General features: G+C 40.2%; 1 protein-coding gene and 1 non-coding gene across 3 annotated transcripts in view; one reads left to right on the top strand and one right to left on the bottom strand.

Annotated features, from left to right (window-relative positions):
- Nucleotides 1–18,104, bottom strand: part of BIVM (basic, immunoglobulin-like variable motif containing) — a 95,296-nt gene that overhangs the window by 34,325 nt on the left and 42,867 nt on the right. The window contains exon 1 of one of the 2 annotated variants that reach the window (XM_054574368.1): nucleotides 13,979–14,382. The exons of the other annotated variant lie outside the window; for it this stretch is intronic. Within the exon in view, the coding sequence (XP_054430343.1) occupies nucleotides 13,979–14,066 (88 nt within the window). The 5' untranslated portion in view covers nucleotides 14,067–14,382. Of the gene's footprint in view, nucleotides 1–13,978; nucleotides 14,383–18,104 lie in introns of those variants that run through there. 2 annotated transcript variants of the gene reach the window in all.
- On the top strand, nucleotides 17,796–17,878 carry LOC129071234 (small nucleolar RNA SNORD20). The gene has a single exon (XR_008529233.1). It is a non-coding gene; the product is annotated as a small nucleolar RNA SNORD20 (small nucleolar RNA).

The raw sequence follows: 18,104 nt of genomic DNA, 5'->3' as shown, positions 1-18,104 counted from the left end.
ATCCTTTCTCTTATTCCATTCTGTCTGCTTTGTTCCCTTTTTTATTTAAGATGTAAATTTTACTTTCTCCCTTTGCAGTGCTGATTCCCAACTCTTCTTAAGGGCTCCTCCTTCTACCATCTCAAAATCATTTTTCTTTCAGTAGGTCATCTCATATTCACTCTCCATTCTTAAAATAGTCTTAATCTCTTTATACCCATATTAATATTGGTTCATTTGCTGTTGAAAGGGGGATTGTGGGTGGGAGTTATTTTTGCAGGTGTGGGTTTGTTTCCTGGGCTTTGTGGTTTTGTTCTGACAACTCCTGCACAACATCACACAAGGCATGGTGGGTCGAGTGACTCACAGTCAACCAGATGGAGGGAAAAACACACCAAAAAAATGACCCCAAAACAAAAAAACCCAATTACATCCAAAGTGACAACATAAATGGCATAAAGGGCATTGCAAGAACATCAAGTTCAGAAGATCAGGAACACTGCACCACTGAATCCCACCGATCTCCTACCACAGAAGTTCACAACACAAAGACAGAGTCAAAACGGATCAATTTAAATATCAGAAGTAAAGAAGAAGAGTCTCCCCAAAAATTGGAACACAAAGAAACAAACCCCAATCAAAAGTAAAGGAGGAATCCCCCAGGAAGAGTGTAAAAGAAACAGAGGCATGTAAATAATCAGACACTGAGTTCAAAACAATGGTTGTAAGGACTCTCAATGAGATCAGAGAAAATTACAAAAAAACTAACGGGAAGCTACAAGTAACTTACTGTGAACTACATCAGGATGAAAAAAGACATAGAAAATATCAACAAGAACCAGGAGGAAATGAAGAGTACAACTTCTGAATTGAAGAACGCAGTAGAAGAAATCAAAAGCAGGCTAGATGAACCAGAGGACAGAATCAGCAGGCTGGTGGACAAGGTAGAAAAAAATTCCCAGAAAAAGCAAGAAACAGGAAAAAGACTCATAAAGAACAAAGAGGGGTTAAGGGAATTGCAGGACAACATGAAACACAATAATATCTGTATAATAAAGATACCAGAAGTAGAGGAAGAGCAGCAAGGGATAAAAAACCTGTTTGAAAAAGTAATGATGGAAAATTTCCCTAATTTGGTAAGATAAAAAGTCACCCAAGTGCATGAAGCACAGAGTGTCCCAATCAAGAAGAACCCAATGAGGCACACTCCAAGACATATCATGATTAAAATGGCAAATTTCAAAGACAAAGAGAGAATCCTAAAGGCAGCAAAGGAGAAACAGGAAATAACCTAAAAGGGACCTCCAAAAAGCCTAGCAGATGACTTCTCAACAGAAACATTGGAAGCCAGAAAGGAATGGCAAGAAATATTCCAAGTGGTGAAAAGCAAAGGCCCGTAACCATGACTACTCTACCCAGCAAGTCTCTCAATTAAGATGGAAGGTGAAATAAGGAGTTTCCCAGACAAAAGAAGGCTAAAAGAATACACCACCCCCAAACCAGCAATGCAAGACATGCTGAAGGGATTGATTTAAGAAAATGAAGAAAAAGAGTGAGAGAAACACAGGTACAAAGGGGAAAGAATGGCAATGAAAAAGTAACTGTCAATAATAACCTGAAATGGAAATGGATTAAATGTTCCAAAAAAAGACAGAGGGTTACAGAATAGATAAGAAAACATGACCCGCCATAATCCTTCCTACAAGAGACCCACCTTAGAACAAAGAACATACACAGACTAAAAGTGAAGGGTTGGAAAAAATATTCCAAGCAAATGGAGAGGGGGAAAAAGCCAGGATACTAATACTTATATCAGACAAAACAGGCTTCAAAACAAAGGCCATAAAAAGAGACCCAGAGGGACACTTCATAAAACTCAAGGGAAGAATTCATCAAGAAGAATAAACATTGTAAACATATATGCACCCAACACAGGAGCACCCAAATATATAAGGAAAATCTTGGAGGACTTCAAGAAAGAGATACACAGTAACATGCTGATAGTAGGAGATTTTAACACCCTATTGTTAACAATTGCTAGATCTTCCAAACAAAATATCCACAAGAATACTGTGGCACCGAACCATGCACTAGATCAAATGGACTTAACTGATACATATATAGAACCTTTCGTCCCAAAAAGGCAAAATACACAATCTTTTCAAAGGGACATGGAACATTTTCAAAGACAGACCACATGATAAGACACAAAGCAAACCTCCACAAATTCAAGAAAATTGAAATCATAACAAGCATTTTCTCAAACCACAGAGCTTGAAACCAGAAACCAACCTCAAGGAAAAAACTCAAAAACATGCAAATACATGGAGACTGAACAGGATGCTACCAAAAGATGAATGGGTCAATAATGAGGTCAAGGAAGAAATCAAAAAGCTTCTGGAAACAAATCAAAATGAGCACACAACAGTCTAAAACCTATGGGACACAGCGAAAGCAGTCCTGAGAGGGAAGTTCATAGCAATACAGGCCTACATAAAAAACATAGAAACACTTCAGATAAACAACCTAACACTGTATCTTCAAGAACTGGAGAAACAACCAACAAAACCAAGCAAGTAAAAGGAAGGAAATAATCAAGATCAGAGCAGAACTGAATGACATAAGAAACTAAAAGAACAATACAAAGGATCAATAAATCTGGGAGCTGGTTCTTTGAAAAGATAAATAAAATTGACAAGGCTTTCAGCAGACTCATCAAGAAAAAAAGGGAGAGGAACCAAATAAATAATATCAGAAATGAAAGAGGAGAAATAACAACTAATACCACAGAAATACACAGGATTCTACAACATTTCTAGAACAGTTATATGCAAAGAAATTTGAAAACCTCAGTGAAACGGACAAATTTCTAGAAAAATATAACCTTCCGACACTGAATGAAGAAGAAGCAGAAAGCCTGAACACACCAGTAACAGCTGGTGAAATATAAGCAGTACTCAAAAATCTCCCAGCACACAAAAGCCCTCGACTGAATGGTCTCACAGGAGAATTTCACAAAACATTTAAGAAAGAGCTAACCCCTGTCCCTCTCAGACTATTCCAAAGAATCTGAGAAGAGGTAAGACTCCCAAACTCTTTTTATGAAGACAGCATCATTCTAATCCCAAAACCCGATAAAGACACAACAAAAAAAAGAAAACTGCAAGTCAATATCGCTGACGAACATAGATGCTAAAATCCTCAACAAAATATTGGCAAACAACATCCACCAATACATTAAAAAGATCATACACCATGAACAAGTGGGATTCATCACAGAGATGCAAAGATGATACAATATTCACAAATCAATGAACATAATACATCTCATAAACAAAAAGAAATATAAAAATCACAAGATCATATTAATAAATGCAGAAAAAGCATTTGATAAGGTACAGCACCTATTTATAATAAAAACACTCAGCCAAGTAGGAGTAGAGGGAGCAAACCACTAAGATCATGAACAAGTGAGGGTTATCCTCTCTCACCACTTCTGTCTGACATAGTGTTGGAAGTCCTAGCCACAGCGATCAGACAAGGAAAAGAAATAGAAGGCATCCAAATTTGAAAAGAGGAAGTAAAATTGTCACTATTTGCAGAAACAAGACAGTGTACATAGAAAACCCCATAGGCTCCACAAAAAAAACTACTCAGCCTAATAAGTGAATTTGGCAAAACAGCAGGATACAAAGTCAATATTCAGAAATCAATGACATTTTTGTACACCAGCAATGAACTATCAGAAAAAGAACATAAGAAAAAAATCCCATTTGCTATAGCAACAAGAAAAGTAAAGTACCTAGGAATAAACCTAACCAAGGACCTGTATTCAGAAAACTACACAACACTGGAGAAAGAAATTAAGGAAGACACAAATAAATTGAAGTATATACTGTGTCCATGGAACGGAAGAATTAACATCATAAAAATGTTTGTACTACCCAAAGCAATTTATAGAGTCAACGTAATCCCTATTAAAATACCAATGTATTTCACAGATATAGAACACACATTTCAAAAATTTATGTGGAACCATAAATGACCCCGAATAGCTGCAGCAATTTTAAGAAGAACAAAGCAGGAGGGATCAAAATACCAGATATCAAACTATATTACAAGGCCACTGTAATCAAAACAGTACTGGCATAAGAACAGGCACAGAGATCAATGGAACAGAATAGAGAACGTAGTAATAAACCTATTTCTCTGTGGTCAATCAATATTAGACAAAGGGGGCAGAAGCATAAAATGGAGTAAAAACAGCCTCTTCAACAAATGGTAATGGGAGATCTGGAAAGCAAGTGCAGAAAAATGAAATTTGACCACCAACTTACACATACACAAAAATAAACTCAAGATGAATAAAAGATTTATATATAAGTCATGACACCATAAAAGTCCTAGAGGAAATCATAGGCAGGAAAGTTTCATATATCCCACACAGCAATATTTTCACCAATATGTCCCCTACAGCAAGGGATATAAAGGAAAGAATAAATAAATGGACTATCTCAAATTAATAAACTTCAGCACAGCTCAAGAAAACATCAGCAAAACGAAAAGGGAACCAACCATATGGGAAAATATATTTGCCAATGATAGCTCAGGCAAGGGTTTGATCTCCAAAATATATAAAGAACTCACATGACTCCACTCCAGGAAGACAAACAATCCAATTAAAAAATGGGCAAAGGACCTGAATAAACACTTCTCCAAGGAGGACATACATAGGGCCCATAGACATATGAAAGGATGCTCATCATCATTAGCCATCAGAGAGATGCAAATTAAAACCACAATGAGACACCACTTCACACAGGTCAGAATGGCTATCATTAACAAATCAACAAACAAGTACTGGTGAGGATGTAGAGAAAAAGCAATAGTACACTGTTGGTGGGAATGCAGACTGGTGCAGCCACTGTGGATACCAGTATGGTATTTTCTCAAATACTAAAAATGGAACTGCCTTTTGATGCAGCAATTCCACTGCTGGGAATATACCCCAAGAATCCTTAACACCAATTCAGAATAACCTATGCAACCCAATGTTCATAGCATTATTTACAATACACAATTGCTAGAAACAGCCTAAGAGCCCATCAGTAAATGAGTGGATTAAAAAAAAGTGGTATATTTACACAACAGAATATTATGCAGCAGAAAGAAAGAGGGAATTCCTACCCTTCAAGATAGCATGGATGGAACTGGAGAGAATTATGCTTAGTGAAATCATCCAGGCGGTAAATGACAAATACCATATGATCTTACCTGTAAGTGGAACCTAATCAACAAAACACACAAGCAAGCAAAACAGATCCAGAAACATGGGAATAAAGCACGAACTTACAGTGACCAGAGGGCAGGGGTGAGGCGGGTAATGGGAAATAAGGGGAAGGGTCAAGTTAAGGAATATGTATAAGGGACCCACGGACAAAGACAGGGGATGTGGGGGGTGATTGAATGTGGGAGGTGGGAGTGGATAGGACAAGGAAGATTAATGGGGGAATAATGGGGACAACTGTAACTGAACAACAATTAAATAAATAAATTAATTAAAAAAACAAGACTGTCTATAGATGGTAAAATGACCAGTTTATTTTAGGGATCTAAGAGTAAATTATGAACCTAGTATGTCTTGGATAATATCTTCATTAACAAAACAAATCTAAATGTACTTCAGATATTTGAATTTGATTCCCATGAAAATGCATAAAGCAAAATCAATTAATAGAACCAAAGATACTCAAATTATAATAATCTCCATACACATACATATATATGAGTTTATCATTTTAACTTGAGTATCTGTGACAGTCCATTTTAAATGATTCATTATTTCAGAAAAGCCTCAAACCCCCATGAAAATGACTTTATTTTAGAAAAGAGATTCTGAGACTTCTGAAAATAGAAAAAGCGGTACCTCAGGATTCATCGTTAATTCATTCCAGAACTCATGACAAGTGCTAAAACCTACGACAATCAAGCAAGCATGTCCTCTTGCAGCGTGGCCCTGGCGGCTCAAACAAGTTCTAGCAAGTGCAATGAGTTCCGATCAAGTGCCAAGTGCTGACATATTTTTTTCTGGTCAAAATGAGATCAGTACAGGGTTTGACAAGTTCTGAAGCTGACAAGTACTGAGGTATGACGGTAATCTGAATAAAATGCTTTCCCTTCCCTTACTTTGGACAACTTCCTAAAAACATGGAATGCTAAACTTCATGCGTCATCTCAATGATTTTACAAATAATTAATTCTTCAGTCGGAAAGATGGCGGAGGAGTGAATGGGAGTCACGCTGACCTCCTCCCAAAACCAAACTGGTATTGCAACTAAATAATGGAGTAATCACCTGGAAAGCAGTGGAGCAATAGTGGGAGAGGAGTCGTGGTGCCGCGGACAGTGGATTCTACTCTCACACATCCCAACGGGTGAGAATTGCGGTGGAGGCTCGAGAGGGTGGGCTGGGTGCCCACGGGCACTGGCACCAGAGGGACATTGAAACGGCCAGTTAGCTCCCCCCGAGAAGAACGGGGTCTGAATCATAAACAGGAACCCCTAAACTACAGCAGCTAAAGCCGAGAAAATACAGACAAAACGCAACCCCAAAAAGCTTAGGGGCGCTCTCTGCCAGAGACAGGTCGCTGGGGATGCAAAAAGACATTTAAAGGGCAAACGCAAAAGTTGCAGTGGCAGCCACCCTCCTTGATCGCTGGGTAGAGGCGGCAGCAGGGTGGGCTGGTGCCTGGGAAAAGACTGGTGAGGAAAACTTTGTGAAGAGAACTGACACGGCGGCCGGTGGAGCCCGGGTGATAACGCACTTCCCACTCTGCAGCTACCACCTCGCTCAGGCATAAGGGAATCAATTAACCTGCCTTTTGTGCGCTCTGCACACAGCTTGTAGGCATGTGAGCTGCGGGGCTGAGTGCAGACTGGTTGGGAGAGCCTTGAGGAGAGACTGGAGACGGAGGCGTTGGGGAAAGAACGGGAGGAGGAACCGGGAAGTCCCGACTCCTTCTTGCCGTAGTCTCCATTGTGCGGGAAGAGGCACACCCCCAAAGAGCCAAAAGCTGAAAAGCAAACACAGACACCCCCAAAACACCCAGAGCAAGCGCGCACACTTGCGCCGAGTAACCGGCGAGGGTTGGCGAGCGTGTGTGTGACCCACGCGGGCTGGCGAACGCTTGCACCTACCGGCAAGGCCTCACACAGACTGGCATCCATAAGGCCTGCAAGGGAGTGCACAGAGGGGCAAGGGCAGGCATAAATTGGTAAATTGACCTGCCCGCCGCGATTGTGGAGTGGCCCACAAAATAGGTAGAGCTGCCCAGAGTCCCTGGAGGAGAGAACAGAAACAGGATTAACCAGAGAGTCCTAGAGCTGATTTCCTCCCATTTCCGTAGTCCCCATTTGGCGAGGGCAAGCAATGCACCCAAAGAGACAAAAGCGGGGAAAATACACAATAGAAGACCCTAAACTGACCAGTGCCGCGAAGCTTGCGTGCCAGGGGGGCCAGATGAGTACATGAGGTCGGGAATAAGCCCCCTGGTCGGGGGCAAGCACATGCAAGCCAAGGCAGGTGGGGGACCCTGCCGCGCTGGGAACGCGCTCAAGGAGCCCGTGTGAGAGCTCAGAGAGATCCCAAAAAATAGCCCAGCCCTGACCGAAGGGGTCACAGAGCTGCTCCAAGCAGGAGTCAGACACAGGCATTAGACTCCTGGAAGGCTCAAACAAACAACTCAAGGCCCTATAGGGTCAACAACTGACATAATCAGAGGCAAGCCCAGAAAGAAAAGTAAAGGACAAAAATACTTAACAGACTCTCACAAAAATGGGAAGAAAAAGTTCCCCTCAAATGAGTGGAAAAGGGGACTCCCCACAGAGAGAGCTCAATGAAATAGAGGCAAGGAAACTATCAGATATGGAATTCAAAACAATGGTTCTAAGTAAGCTCAATGAGCTCAGCCAGCTCAAAGAGAACTATGAGAAACTGCAGAGAAACTGTCAGGATCTTACAGCAAACTATATCAGCCTGGAAAAGGACATAGAAACTATCAAGAAGATACAAGAGGATATGAAGAATACCATTACTGAATTGAAGAACACAGTAGAAGGAATCCAAAGCAGTCTGGATGAAGCTGAGGATCGAATCAGTGAGATGGAGGACAAGGTAGAAAAAAGCTCCCAGAAAGAACAAGAAATGGAAAAACGGCTCAAAAAGAATGAAGAGGCATTTAGGATAATGCAGGACAACCTGAAATACAATAATATCCGTATAATAGGGATACCAGAAGGAGAAGAACAGGAGCAAGGAATAGAGAACCTCCTCGAAAAAGTAATGATGGAAAATTTCCCTAATTTGAGGAGAAAAAGGCTCTCATGGATCCAGGAGGCACAGAGGACCCCACTCAAGAGGGACCCAAGGAGGTCCACTCCAAGACACATCATCATTAAAATGACAACTATCAAAGACAAAGAGAGAATCCTCAAGGCAGCAAGGGAGAAGGACAAAGTAACATACAAGGGGGCCCCGAATCGCCTAGGAGCTGCCTTCTCAACAGAAACACTACAAGCCAGAAGGGAATGGCAACAAATATTCGAAGTCATGAAAAGCAAGGGCCTACAGCCAAGGCTACTCTACCCAGCTAGGCTCTCCATTAAAATAGGAGAAATACGGAGTTTCCCAGACAAAAGAAGGCTAAAAGAATACATCTCTACCAAACCAGCACTCCAAGATATGCTAAGGGGACTGGTTTAAGCAGATGAAGGAAAAGAATGAGAGAGAGAGGAACACAAGTACAAAGAGAAAAGATAAGTAAGTTTCTATCAGTAATATCTCTCAATGTGAATGGACTAAATGCCCCAATCAAAAGACACAGGGTAGGCTGAATGGATAAGAAAACACGACCCACACATATGCTGCCTACAAGAGACCCACCTCAGAGCAAAAGACCTACACAGATTGAAAGTAAAGGGATGGAAAATAATATTCCAAGCAAATGGACATGAGAAAAAGGCTGGCGTTGCCATACTTGTATCAGACAAAGTAGATTTCAAAGCAAAGGCCATAAAGAGAGACCCAGAGGGGCACTTTATCATACTTAAAGAAAGAATCTATCAAGAAGACATCAACATTGTAAACTTATATGCTCCCAATATAGGAGCCCCCAAGTTTATAAGGAAATTGTTGGATGACTTCAAAAAAGATATAGACAGCAACACACTGATAGTAGGGGATTTCAACACCCCACTGTCAAAAATGGACAGATCTTCCAAACAAAACATTAATAAACATATCGTGGCGCTGAATGACACACTGAATCAAAGAGACTTCACTGACATATATAGAACCTTACATCCCAAAGAAGAAAAATACACATTCTTTTCAAATGCTCATGGCAGTTTTTCAAAGATAGACCACATGATAGGACACAAAGCAAGCCTCACTAAATTCAGGAAAATTGAAATAATACCAAACTTTTTCTCAGACCACAAGGCCTTGAAACTCGAAATCAACCTCAAAGAGAAACTTCAAAAACTTGCAAACTCATGGAGACTGAACAGTACACTATTAAACAATGAATGGGTCAATAATGAGATAAGAGAAGAAATCAAAAAATTTCTGGAAACAAATGAAAATGAACAGACAACAGCCCAAAACCTATGGGACACAGCAAAGGCGGTCCTGAGAGGGAAGTTCATAGCAATACAGGCTTACCTTAAAAAGATAGAAACATTTCAAATAAAAGACCTAACACTACAACTTGAAGAACTGGAGAAACAACAACAAATAAATCCCAGAGCAAGTAGAAGGAAGGAAATAGTCGAGATTAGAGCAGAACTGAATGACATAGAGACGAAAAGAACAATTCAGAGGATCAACAAATCCAGAAGCTGGTTCTTTGAAAAGATAAATAAAGTTGACAAGCCTTTAAGCAGACTCATCAAGAAAAAAAGGGAGAGGACCCAAATTAATAATATCAGAAATGAAAGAGGAGAAATAACAACTGATACCACAGAAATACAAATGATCATCAGAAACTATTATGAACAATTATATGCCAAAAAATTTGAAAATCTTGATGAAATGGACAAATTTTTAGAAAAGTATAATCTTCCAACACTGAAGGAGGAAGAAACAGAAAGCTTGAACAGACCGATAACAGTTGGGAAAATTGAAGCAGTCATCAAGAAACTCCGAGCACACAAAAGCCCAGGGCCAGACGGTTTCCCAGGAGAATTTTACAAAACATTTAAGGAAGAGCTAACCCCTGTCCTTCTCAGACTATTCCAAAAAATCCAAGAGGAGGGAAGACTCCCAGACTCCTTCTATGAGGCCAGCATCACCCTGATCCCAAAACCAGATAAAGACCCTACAAAGAAAGAAAACTACAGGCCAATTTCGCTGATGAACATAGATGCTAAAATCCTCAACAAAATATTGGCAAACCGCATCCAGCAATACATTCAAAAGATTATCCACCATGATCAAGTGGGATTCATCCCAGGCATGCAGGGATGGTTCAATATACGCAAATCAGTAAACGTGATACATCACATAAATCAAAGAAAAGACAAAAACCACATGATCATCTCGATAGATGCAGAAAAAGCATTTGACAAGGTACAGCACCCATTTATGATCAAAACACTCAGCAAAATGGGAATAAATGGGGCATTCCTCAACGTAATAAAGGCTATATATGAAAAACCTACAGCTAATATCATACTCAATGGGCAAAAACTGAAAGCTTTCCCACTAAGATCGGGAACACGACAAGGATGTCCGCTCTCACCGCTTCTTTTCAACATCGTATTGGAAGTCCTAGCCACAACGGTCAGACAAGAGAAAGAGATAAAAGGCATCCAAATAGGAAAGGAGGAAGTAAAACTATCACTGTTTGCAGATGACATGATAGTGTACATAGAGAACCCTTTAGACTCTATCAAAAAACTCCTCAACCTAATAAGTGAATTTGGCAAAACAGCAGAATACAAAGTCAACATTCAGAAATCAAAGGCGTTTTTGTACACCAGCAATGCAATAGAAGAAGAAGAAATCAGAAAAAAAATACCATTCGATATAGCAAGAAAAAAGATAAAGTACCTAGGGATAAATTTAACCAAAGACGTAAAAGACCTGTACACAGAAAACTATACAACATTGAAAAAAGAAATTAAGGAAGACACAAATAAATGGAAGCATATACCGTGCTCATGGATTGGAAGAATTAATATCCGCAAAATGTCCATACTACCCAAAGCAATTTATAGGTTCAACGCAATCCCTATTAAGATACCAATGACGTATTTCACAGAAATAGAACAGACATTTCAAAAATTTATATGGAACCATAACGACCCCGAATAGCCGCAGCAATTTTGAGAAAGAAACACAAAGTAGGAGGGATCACAATACCGGACATCAAACTCTACTACAAAGCCACCATACTGAAAACAATCTGGTACTGGCACAAAACAGACCCATAGACCGGTGGAACAGAATAGAAAGCCCAGAAATAAGCCCAGGTCTCTATGAACATCTAATATTTGACAAAGGGGGCAGAAGCATAAAATGGAGCAATAACAGCCTCTTCAACAAATGGTGTTGGGAGAGCTGGACAGCTACATGCAAAAAAATTGAAATTGGATCATCAGCTGACACCATACACAAATATAAACTCAAGATGGATGAAAGACTTAAATATAAGTCGCAACACCATCAAAATCCTAGAGGAGAACATTGGCAGGAAACTCTCAGATATCCCACGCAGCAATTTTTTCACCGATATGTCTCCTAAAGCAAGGGACATAAAGGAAAGAATAAACAAGTGGGACCTCATCAAAATAAGAAGCTTCTGCATGGCAAAAGAAAACATCAGCAAAATGAAAAGGGAGCCAACCGTATGGGAAAATATATTTGCTAATGATACATCAGGTAGAGGTTTGATCTCCAAGATATATAAAGAACTCACTCGACTCCACTCCAAGACGACAAACGATCCAATCAAAAAATGGGCAAAGGACCTGGGCAGATGCTTTTCTAAGGAGGAGATACAGAGGGCCCAGAGGCATTTGAAAGGATGCTCTGCATCACTAGCCATCAGAGAAATGCAGATCAAAACCACCATGAGGTACCACCTCACACCGGTCAGAATGGCCATCATAAACAGATCAACAAACAACAGGTGCTGGCGAGGCTGTGGAGAAAAGGGAACCCTAGTCCACTGTTGGTGGGAATGCAGACTGGTGCAGCCACTATGGAAAGCAGTATGGGTTTTCCTCAAAAAGCTGAAAATGGAACTGCCTTTTGATCCAGCGATTCCCCTGCTGGGACTATACCCTGAGAACACCAAAACGCCAATACAAAAGAACCTGTGCACCCCAATGTTCATAGCAGCACAATTGACAATAGCCAAGTGTTGGAAGCAACCTAAATGCCCATCAGTAGATGATTGGATCAAAAAATAATGGTACATATACACAATGGAATACTACGCAGCAGAAAGAAAAAAAGAACTACTAAACTTCGCGACAGCATGGATGGAACTGGAGAGCATCATGCTAAGCGAAATAAGCCAGGGGGTGAAAGACAAATACCATATGTACTCACCCTTAAGCGGAACCTAACCAACCATACAAAGATGCAAGGAAAATATGACCAGCAACACTGAAAGGAAAAGAAATCAACAGAGACAAGAGGGAAGTGGGGGGGCAGGGAAAGGGAAGGGAAGGGGAAAGTCAAGGAACATATAGCAAGGACTCATGGACAAAACCAAAGGGGAAGAGCTGAGGGAGGGAGGGAGAGAGGGGGCAAGGGAAAGAGGTGGGGGGGAGGCAGAGACAAACGTATTTAAAAAGTAAATAAAAAAGAAAAAATAATAATTAATTCTTCATATGAACTGCAGTGTAAAATGGCCTAAATCTTTGCTTACGCTTTAAGGTTTCCATGACTGAAAACTGCTTTCACTCACATACACTTCTATAAGAAAATCTTTTTAAAAAGCTGTGATTTCAGGAATCACTAGAGGGTAGCGATATAGCACATGCTTAAGAACAAACAAAAAACCTTTCCTTTTCCCCAAGGTACACTGCATAAAAACTTTTAAGCCCAAATCCATTACAGATGTATTTCAAGATTATTCACATTGTAAAAAATATGACATTAATTATATTATGTATAGGTTCTCACTTAGGGAGCTGGTGTAAGGTACCACCAGCGTCTAGAAAAGAACAATTTTGTTAAAATGCTTCAAAAGTAAAAAAAAAAAAAAGAGAGAAAAGAATTTCAGAAACCGCATTCAGATGCTGTGATAACGAAGGAAAAACAATTCATTCCAAACACACGAACAAAATCAGACAAACATGTACAAAAATAACAGTCCTTAAAAAGTCCATCATAGGGGCTGACAGGAAAATGATGGACTGTACATCTTTTCAATTTTTTTCAGTGCAGTGTAGTATCATATAAATGTCCTATTCCAAAATATATATATATATATTTACTTATATTTATATTTTAGGGTCAAACACCTGACCACACTATCCTTCCTCTAATATAAATGGTGCAACACTCAATACAGCAGGGAACACTATTGGTAGGAAACCCACCTCATTTTCTCCATCTTGACTTCCCAGCAGTTGTAATACTTTACCATATTATCAGTGTCAGACACTATTCTAAGCTTCCTTCATTTAAATGCTCCCTTTATTCTTCATACCAACCTTCTGCATGTAGCTACCATCACCTCCACTTTATAGCTGAGAGAACAAAAGCATTGAGAAGCGTAAAGCACTGCCCCTAAGTGATAAAACCGGGATTCCAATTCAGAGTGGTACAATCGTAAAGCGGAAGTGTGGGGGGTAGTGCAAGAGATTCTACAGCTCACCCCTGGATGACACCGTCATCCTACTAACATCACTCTGCGCCCAAGGGAGAGGGAGTACTCGGGACACGAATCACAGCATCCCGAACACTGACGTTGCGTTAAGGATACCCACGGCAAGGATCTTCCCTTCGAGCATTTCCGGGCTGATCTGCCGCCCGGAGCACTCCAACAACTTCCAGAGCCCTTGGACTCCCATGAGGCAGTAGTGTCTTTAGAGCACAGCTCGGTGATGGGGCCACAGATCTTTTATTCCAATTCTTCTACAACTGGCTGCACCACCGCCCCGAACTCCGAAAGAGTTGCCCTGCTCCAATTCAGGAAAGGCGGTTCCCAGCGGCTGTCACCGCCTCCCTGCAGAAAGATGGAACCGTAGAACCGAATAAGGCCCACCTTGGGAAGGAGCAGGTCCTCTTTCGAATACCGCTTTGTCCCAAACGTTTGAACGCTTAACGGAAGACTCGCTTGAGGGAACAGCGCAGGCGAGATGAAAAGCCTGAAAGCGTCCCTCCGGCACACCCTTTTTCTGGGTGGGTACGCAAACCCACGCAAATGGGACCTCTCGGATTCCGTCTGATACGATGCGCACGCAGGGCGGAAGTCTTGCTTCAACGCGCCTACGGTGTATTTGCTGAGCCGCTCTACTCCGGAAGTGAGGGTTCAATTCCGCCCCTACGTTTGTGGTGTTTTAGCTATTTCCTCCGTGCTGGAGTGCTGTCGCGGGTAAACCTCAAAACGATGCGCGGTGTCTGCTTGCTGAGGTGATGATTTTCTACGCGCTTTTTCGGTGTCAGTTTCTCCTCACCGGCCGCCACTAATATTAATAGTGAAAACTTTTAACACTAAGTATTGTTTTCACCTGAAGCGACAACAGAATGGTGGATGCTTTGCTGGTGTCTTTAAGTATTTGTTGGGTAATTTGTAGTAACTAGATAGATAACTTGTAATAATACGCTGTAAAGCCTTAACCCTTAAAATAGGTTCCTTTTCTCCGGCATGTAAAATTTTGGATTCCACAGCTTCTGGGTCAGAAAGGACGAGAAACTAATTGCCAGAAGGGCCTCTGGAAATGCAGTGGCTCTGGAACCCTTAAGCCAAGATTCAGGTCCCGACCACACATCGTAGTGTACAACATTGTTCAAGTAACATTTATTTAGAGCCTGTTTCTTCATCTGTAAAATGGGCATAAAATCAGTCTTGAAGACTATTTTAGCGAAGACCAGAGCTGACTATGCAAAGTGCTTACACTACTGGTTATTCAGTAAATGATAATCTTAATACATATTGGTTCAAATTTGAACTACTGAAACTAGATTCAGACTCAGTGAAAAGGCTGATTTAAATAAGGAGGTAATTTTGTTAAAGTTTTATGACAAAATCAAAAATTATCTTAAAATCGTTGCTGTCCCCAGATGTTTCACAGTAGCCATGTTTAGTTGACCTAGTAACAACTAATAGCCTATTGGGGATAGTCCTGACAATGTGCTTTTCTGCATATCCACTATTTGTAACAATTCCCAGAAATTGTTCTTAGTTGTATTTTACGGAGATTAATATAATTGCCTATTCAGTTTTTGTCTCCCTCCACTGTAGACTGTAAAGTTACTGAAGCCAGGAACTATTTTTTGACTCTTACATCCCTCACTCCTTACACTTAGCAAGGATTCCGTAAGTATTGCCTAAATAACCTTTTCTGCCTCTAGTCTGAAGCTCTACAGTGCATCTTGCACCCTGCTGAATGAATTTCCTCCCAAGTCAGGCAGACATTAGTCCAGATACAACCTCAGTCAGGTAACTCTGTGTTAATGGGATGCGTTGTGCCCTCCTCCAAAATTATGTGCCCTCTTCCAGTAACTCAAAATGTGACTGTATTTGGAGATACAGCCTTTTAAAAGTTGATTAAGTTAACATACACCCCTGAGGGTGTAAGTCAGAGCTAACCCACTCTGACTTGGGGTCCTTATAAGATGAGGAAATCAGGACACAAAGACACCAGGAATGTGTGTACAGAGAAAACACCACGTGAAGACACAGTCAGGAGACAGCCATCTGCATGCCAAGGAGAAAAAACTCAGTGAAACCGAACCTGTTAAAACCTTGATCTTGAACTTCTAGCATCCAGAACTGTGAGAAAATAAATTTCTGTTGTTTAAGCCACCCAGTGTGTAGTATTCTGTTATGGGAGTCTTAGCAAACTAAGATACCCTATGATCCTAAGCAAGTTTCTTCACCAATAAGAGTCTGTGAATAAAATGGAGATGCCACCATCTTCTTGAGGATGTTCTGAGCTCAGCCATTTAACCTGAAACACCTAGTGGGTAATAGTACGCAATTTGTTGAGTGAATGACTAAGGGAGAAAACACTATAGGTAAAAATTGAAGTACAGAATGTGATGTATGCTAGAGCACCTTGCCTGAGCTCCTTCAGTGTCTGGGAGAAGGCATGTGGGAAAGTGTTAAACCTGCTCCACAAGCTTGGCCTAATAATAGGGAATCGTAGTGGAATGAGGAATAGTTTCAGGATTTTATGTAATTGAACATTTTTTTACTCTGTGAGGTAGGTATTAAAAAAAAGTAGCCAATGTGGGCATGTGAATACTGTGTTTTTAAAACCAGAGCAATATTTCTTAAAATACAAAATACTCTTTGGAAGGGACAGCAACTAAGGGATGACTTAAAAGGAATTGGCTCCTTGAGATGCTGTTTAATGGGCTCTCAAGTTTCTGAACAGTAAAATACACATATTCTGGAGTAGTAATAGTAGTGCACCCACTGTGGAAAACAGTTGGAATTTCCTCAAGAAGCTAAAAATGGAAATGCCTTTTGACCCAGCAATTCCACTGCTGGGATTATACCCTAAGAATCCCAAAACACCAGTTCAAAAGAACCTATGCACCCCAATGTTCAAAGCAGCACAATTTACAATAGCCAAGTGCTGGAAGCAACCTAAATGCCCATCAATAAATGAGTGGATCAATAAACTATGGTACATATACACAGTGGAATACTATGCAGCAGAAAGAATGGGGAGGGAGGGAGGGAAGGAGGGAGGGAGGGAGGAAGGAAGGAAGGAAAGGAAGGAAGAGCTACTACCCTTCCCAACAACATGGATGGAACTGGAGAGCATTATGCTAAGCTAAATAAGCCAGGGGGTGAAGGACAAATACCGTATAATCTCACCTATAAGTGGAACCTAATCAACAAAACAAGCAAGAAAAATATAACCAGCAACATTGAAAGTAAAACAAACTGACAGTACTGAGAAGGAAGGAGGGAGGGGGGTAACAGGGAAAAGAAGGGGAAGGGTAAAATCAAAGAGTATGTATAAAGGACCCATGGACAAAGCCAAAGTGGGGAAGGATTGAGGGTGGAAGGTGAGGGTGAGGGGGGGCAAGGGAAAGTAGGGGCAGGAAAATGATGACATATCTGAACAACAAAAAAGAAAAAAAAATAGCAAGCACTCAAGTAGCAATTCCTATTCACCAAGCACTGTTCTGAACACTTTACATGTATTAACTTAATTCTTCAAAACAATTTATAAAAGATACTACTATCCCCATTTTATCAATGAGTAAATAAGCACAGAGAAATTCATCTTAATTTGCTCAAGATGATATAGCTAAAGTGCAGAGCCAGTATTTAAACCTTTTGTTAAGTGATCCTGTATGTCAAGAGTTGAGTGTTTATGGCCAATAAGCAATCTGTATAAACTCATCCTCTTAAGTGTCTTGCTACTCTATTTTATGTTGAATTTGTCTCCTTTCCTCTTGGCTCCTTTTCTCTGAAATATCCAAACTCTGTGAAATTGCTGATATTCAACCATATTTGACCTACAAAACTCACAACTTCATTTGTTTCAAGCTACGAAGAATTAAATTTCCTATTTCCTATTATAAAGAGTTACACAAATCTAAAATTATAGTTATAATGAGTATTATTTCATTAATAAGAGTCTTTGAGAAATAACTGATGAAGTCCCAAGAAAATTCCTCTAGTCAAGTTCTGATCCAGCCATGTAAAAAAAAAAAACAAACAAAAAAACTATTAAAAGTCTAATACAAGATGTTTTCTTATAACACACTTAGCATTAACAAATTATGTCTTCAAACAAAATTATTCCCTAAAACAAAATATTCACGATTAAAAGTAGAAAACAAAATTTTATTTGATGAAAACTTCTTAAAAGTTCCAGTATGTAGTAACAAAATCAACACCCTACAAATCTTTTAGTCCTTTG

The sequence above is a fragment of the Pteronotus mesoamericanus genome, unplaced genomic scaffold, assembly GCF_021234165.1.
Source record: "Pteronotus mesoamericanus isolate MK-2021 breed Mesoamerican mustached bat unplaced genomic scaffold, CSHL_Meso_final contig_26, whole genome shotgun sequence".
Taxonomy (NCBI): Eukaryota; Metazoa; Chordata; class Mammalia; order Chiroptera; family Mormoopidae; genus Pteronotus; species Pteronotus mesoamericanus.
Note: the sequence above shows the minus strand (reverse complement) of the source record. Positions and strands in the feature narration are given on the sequence as shown.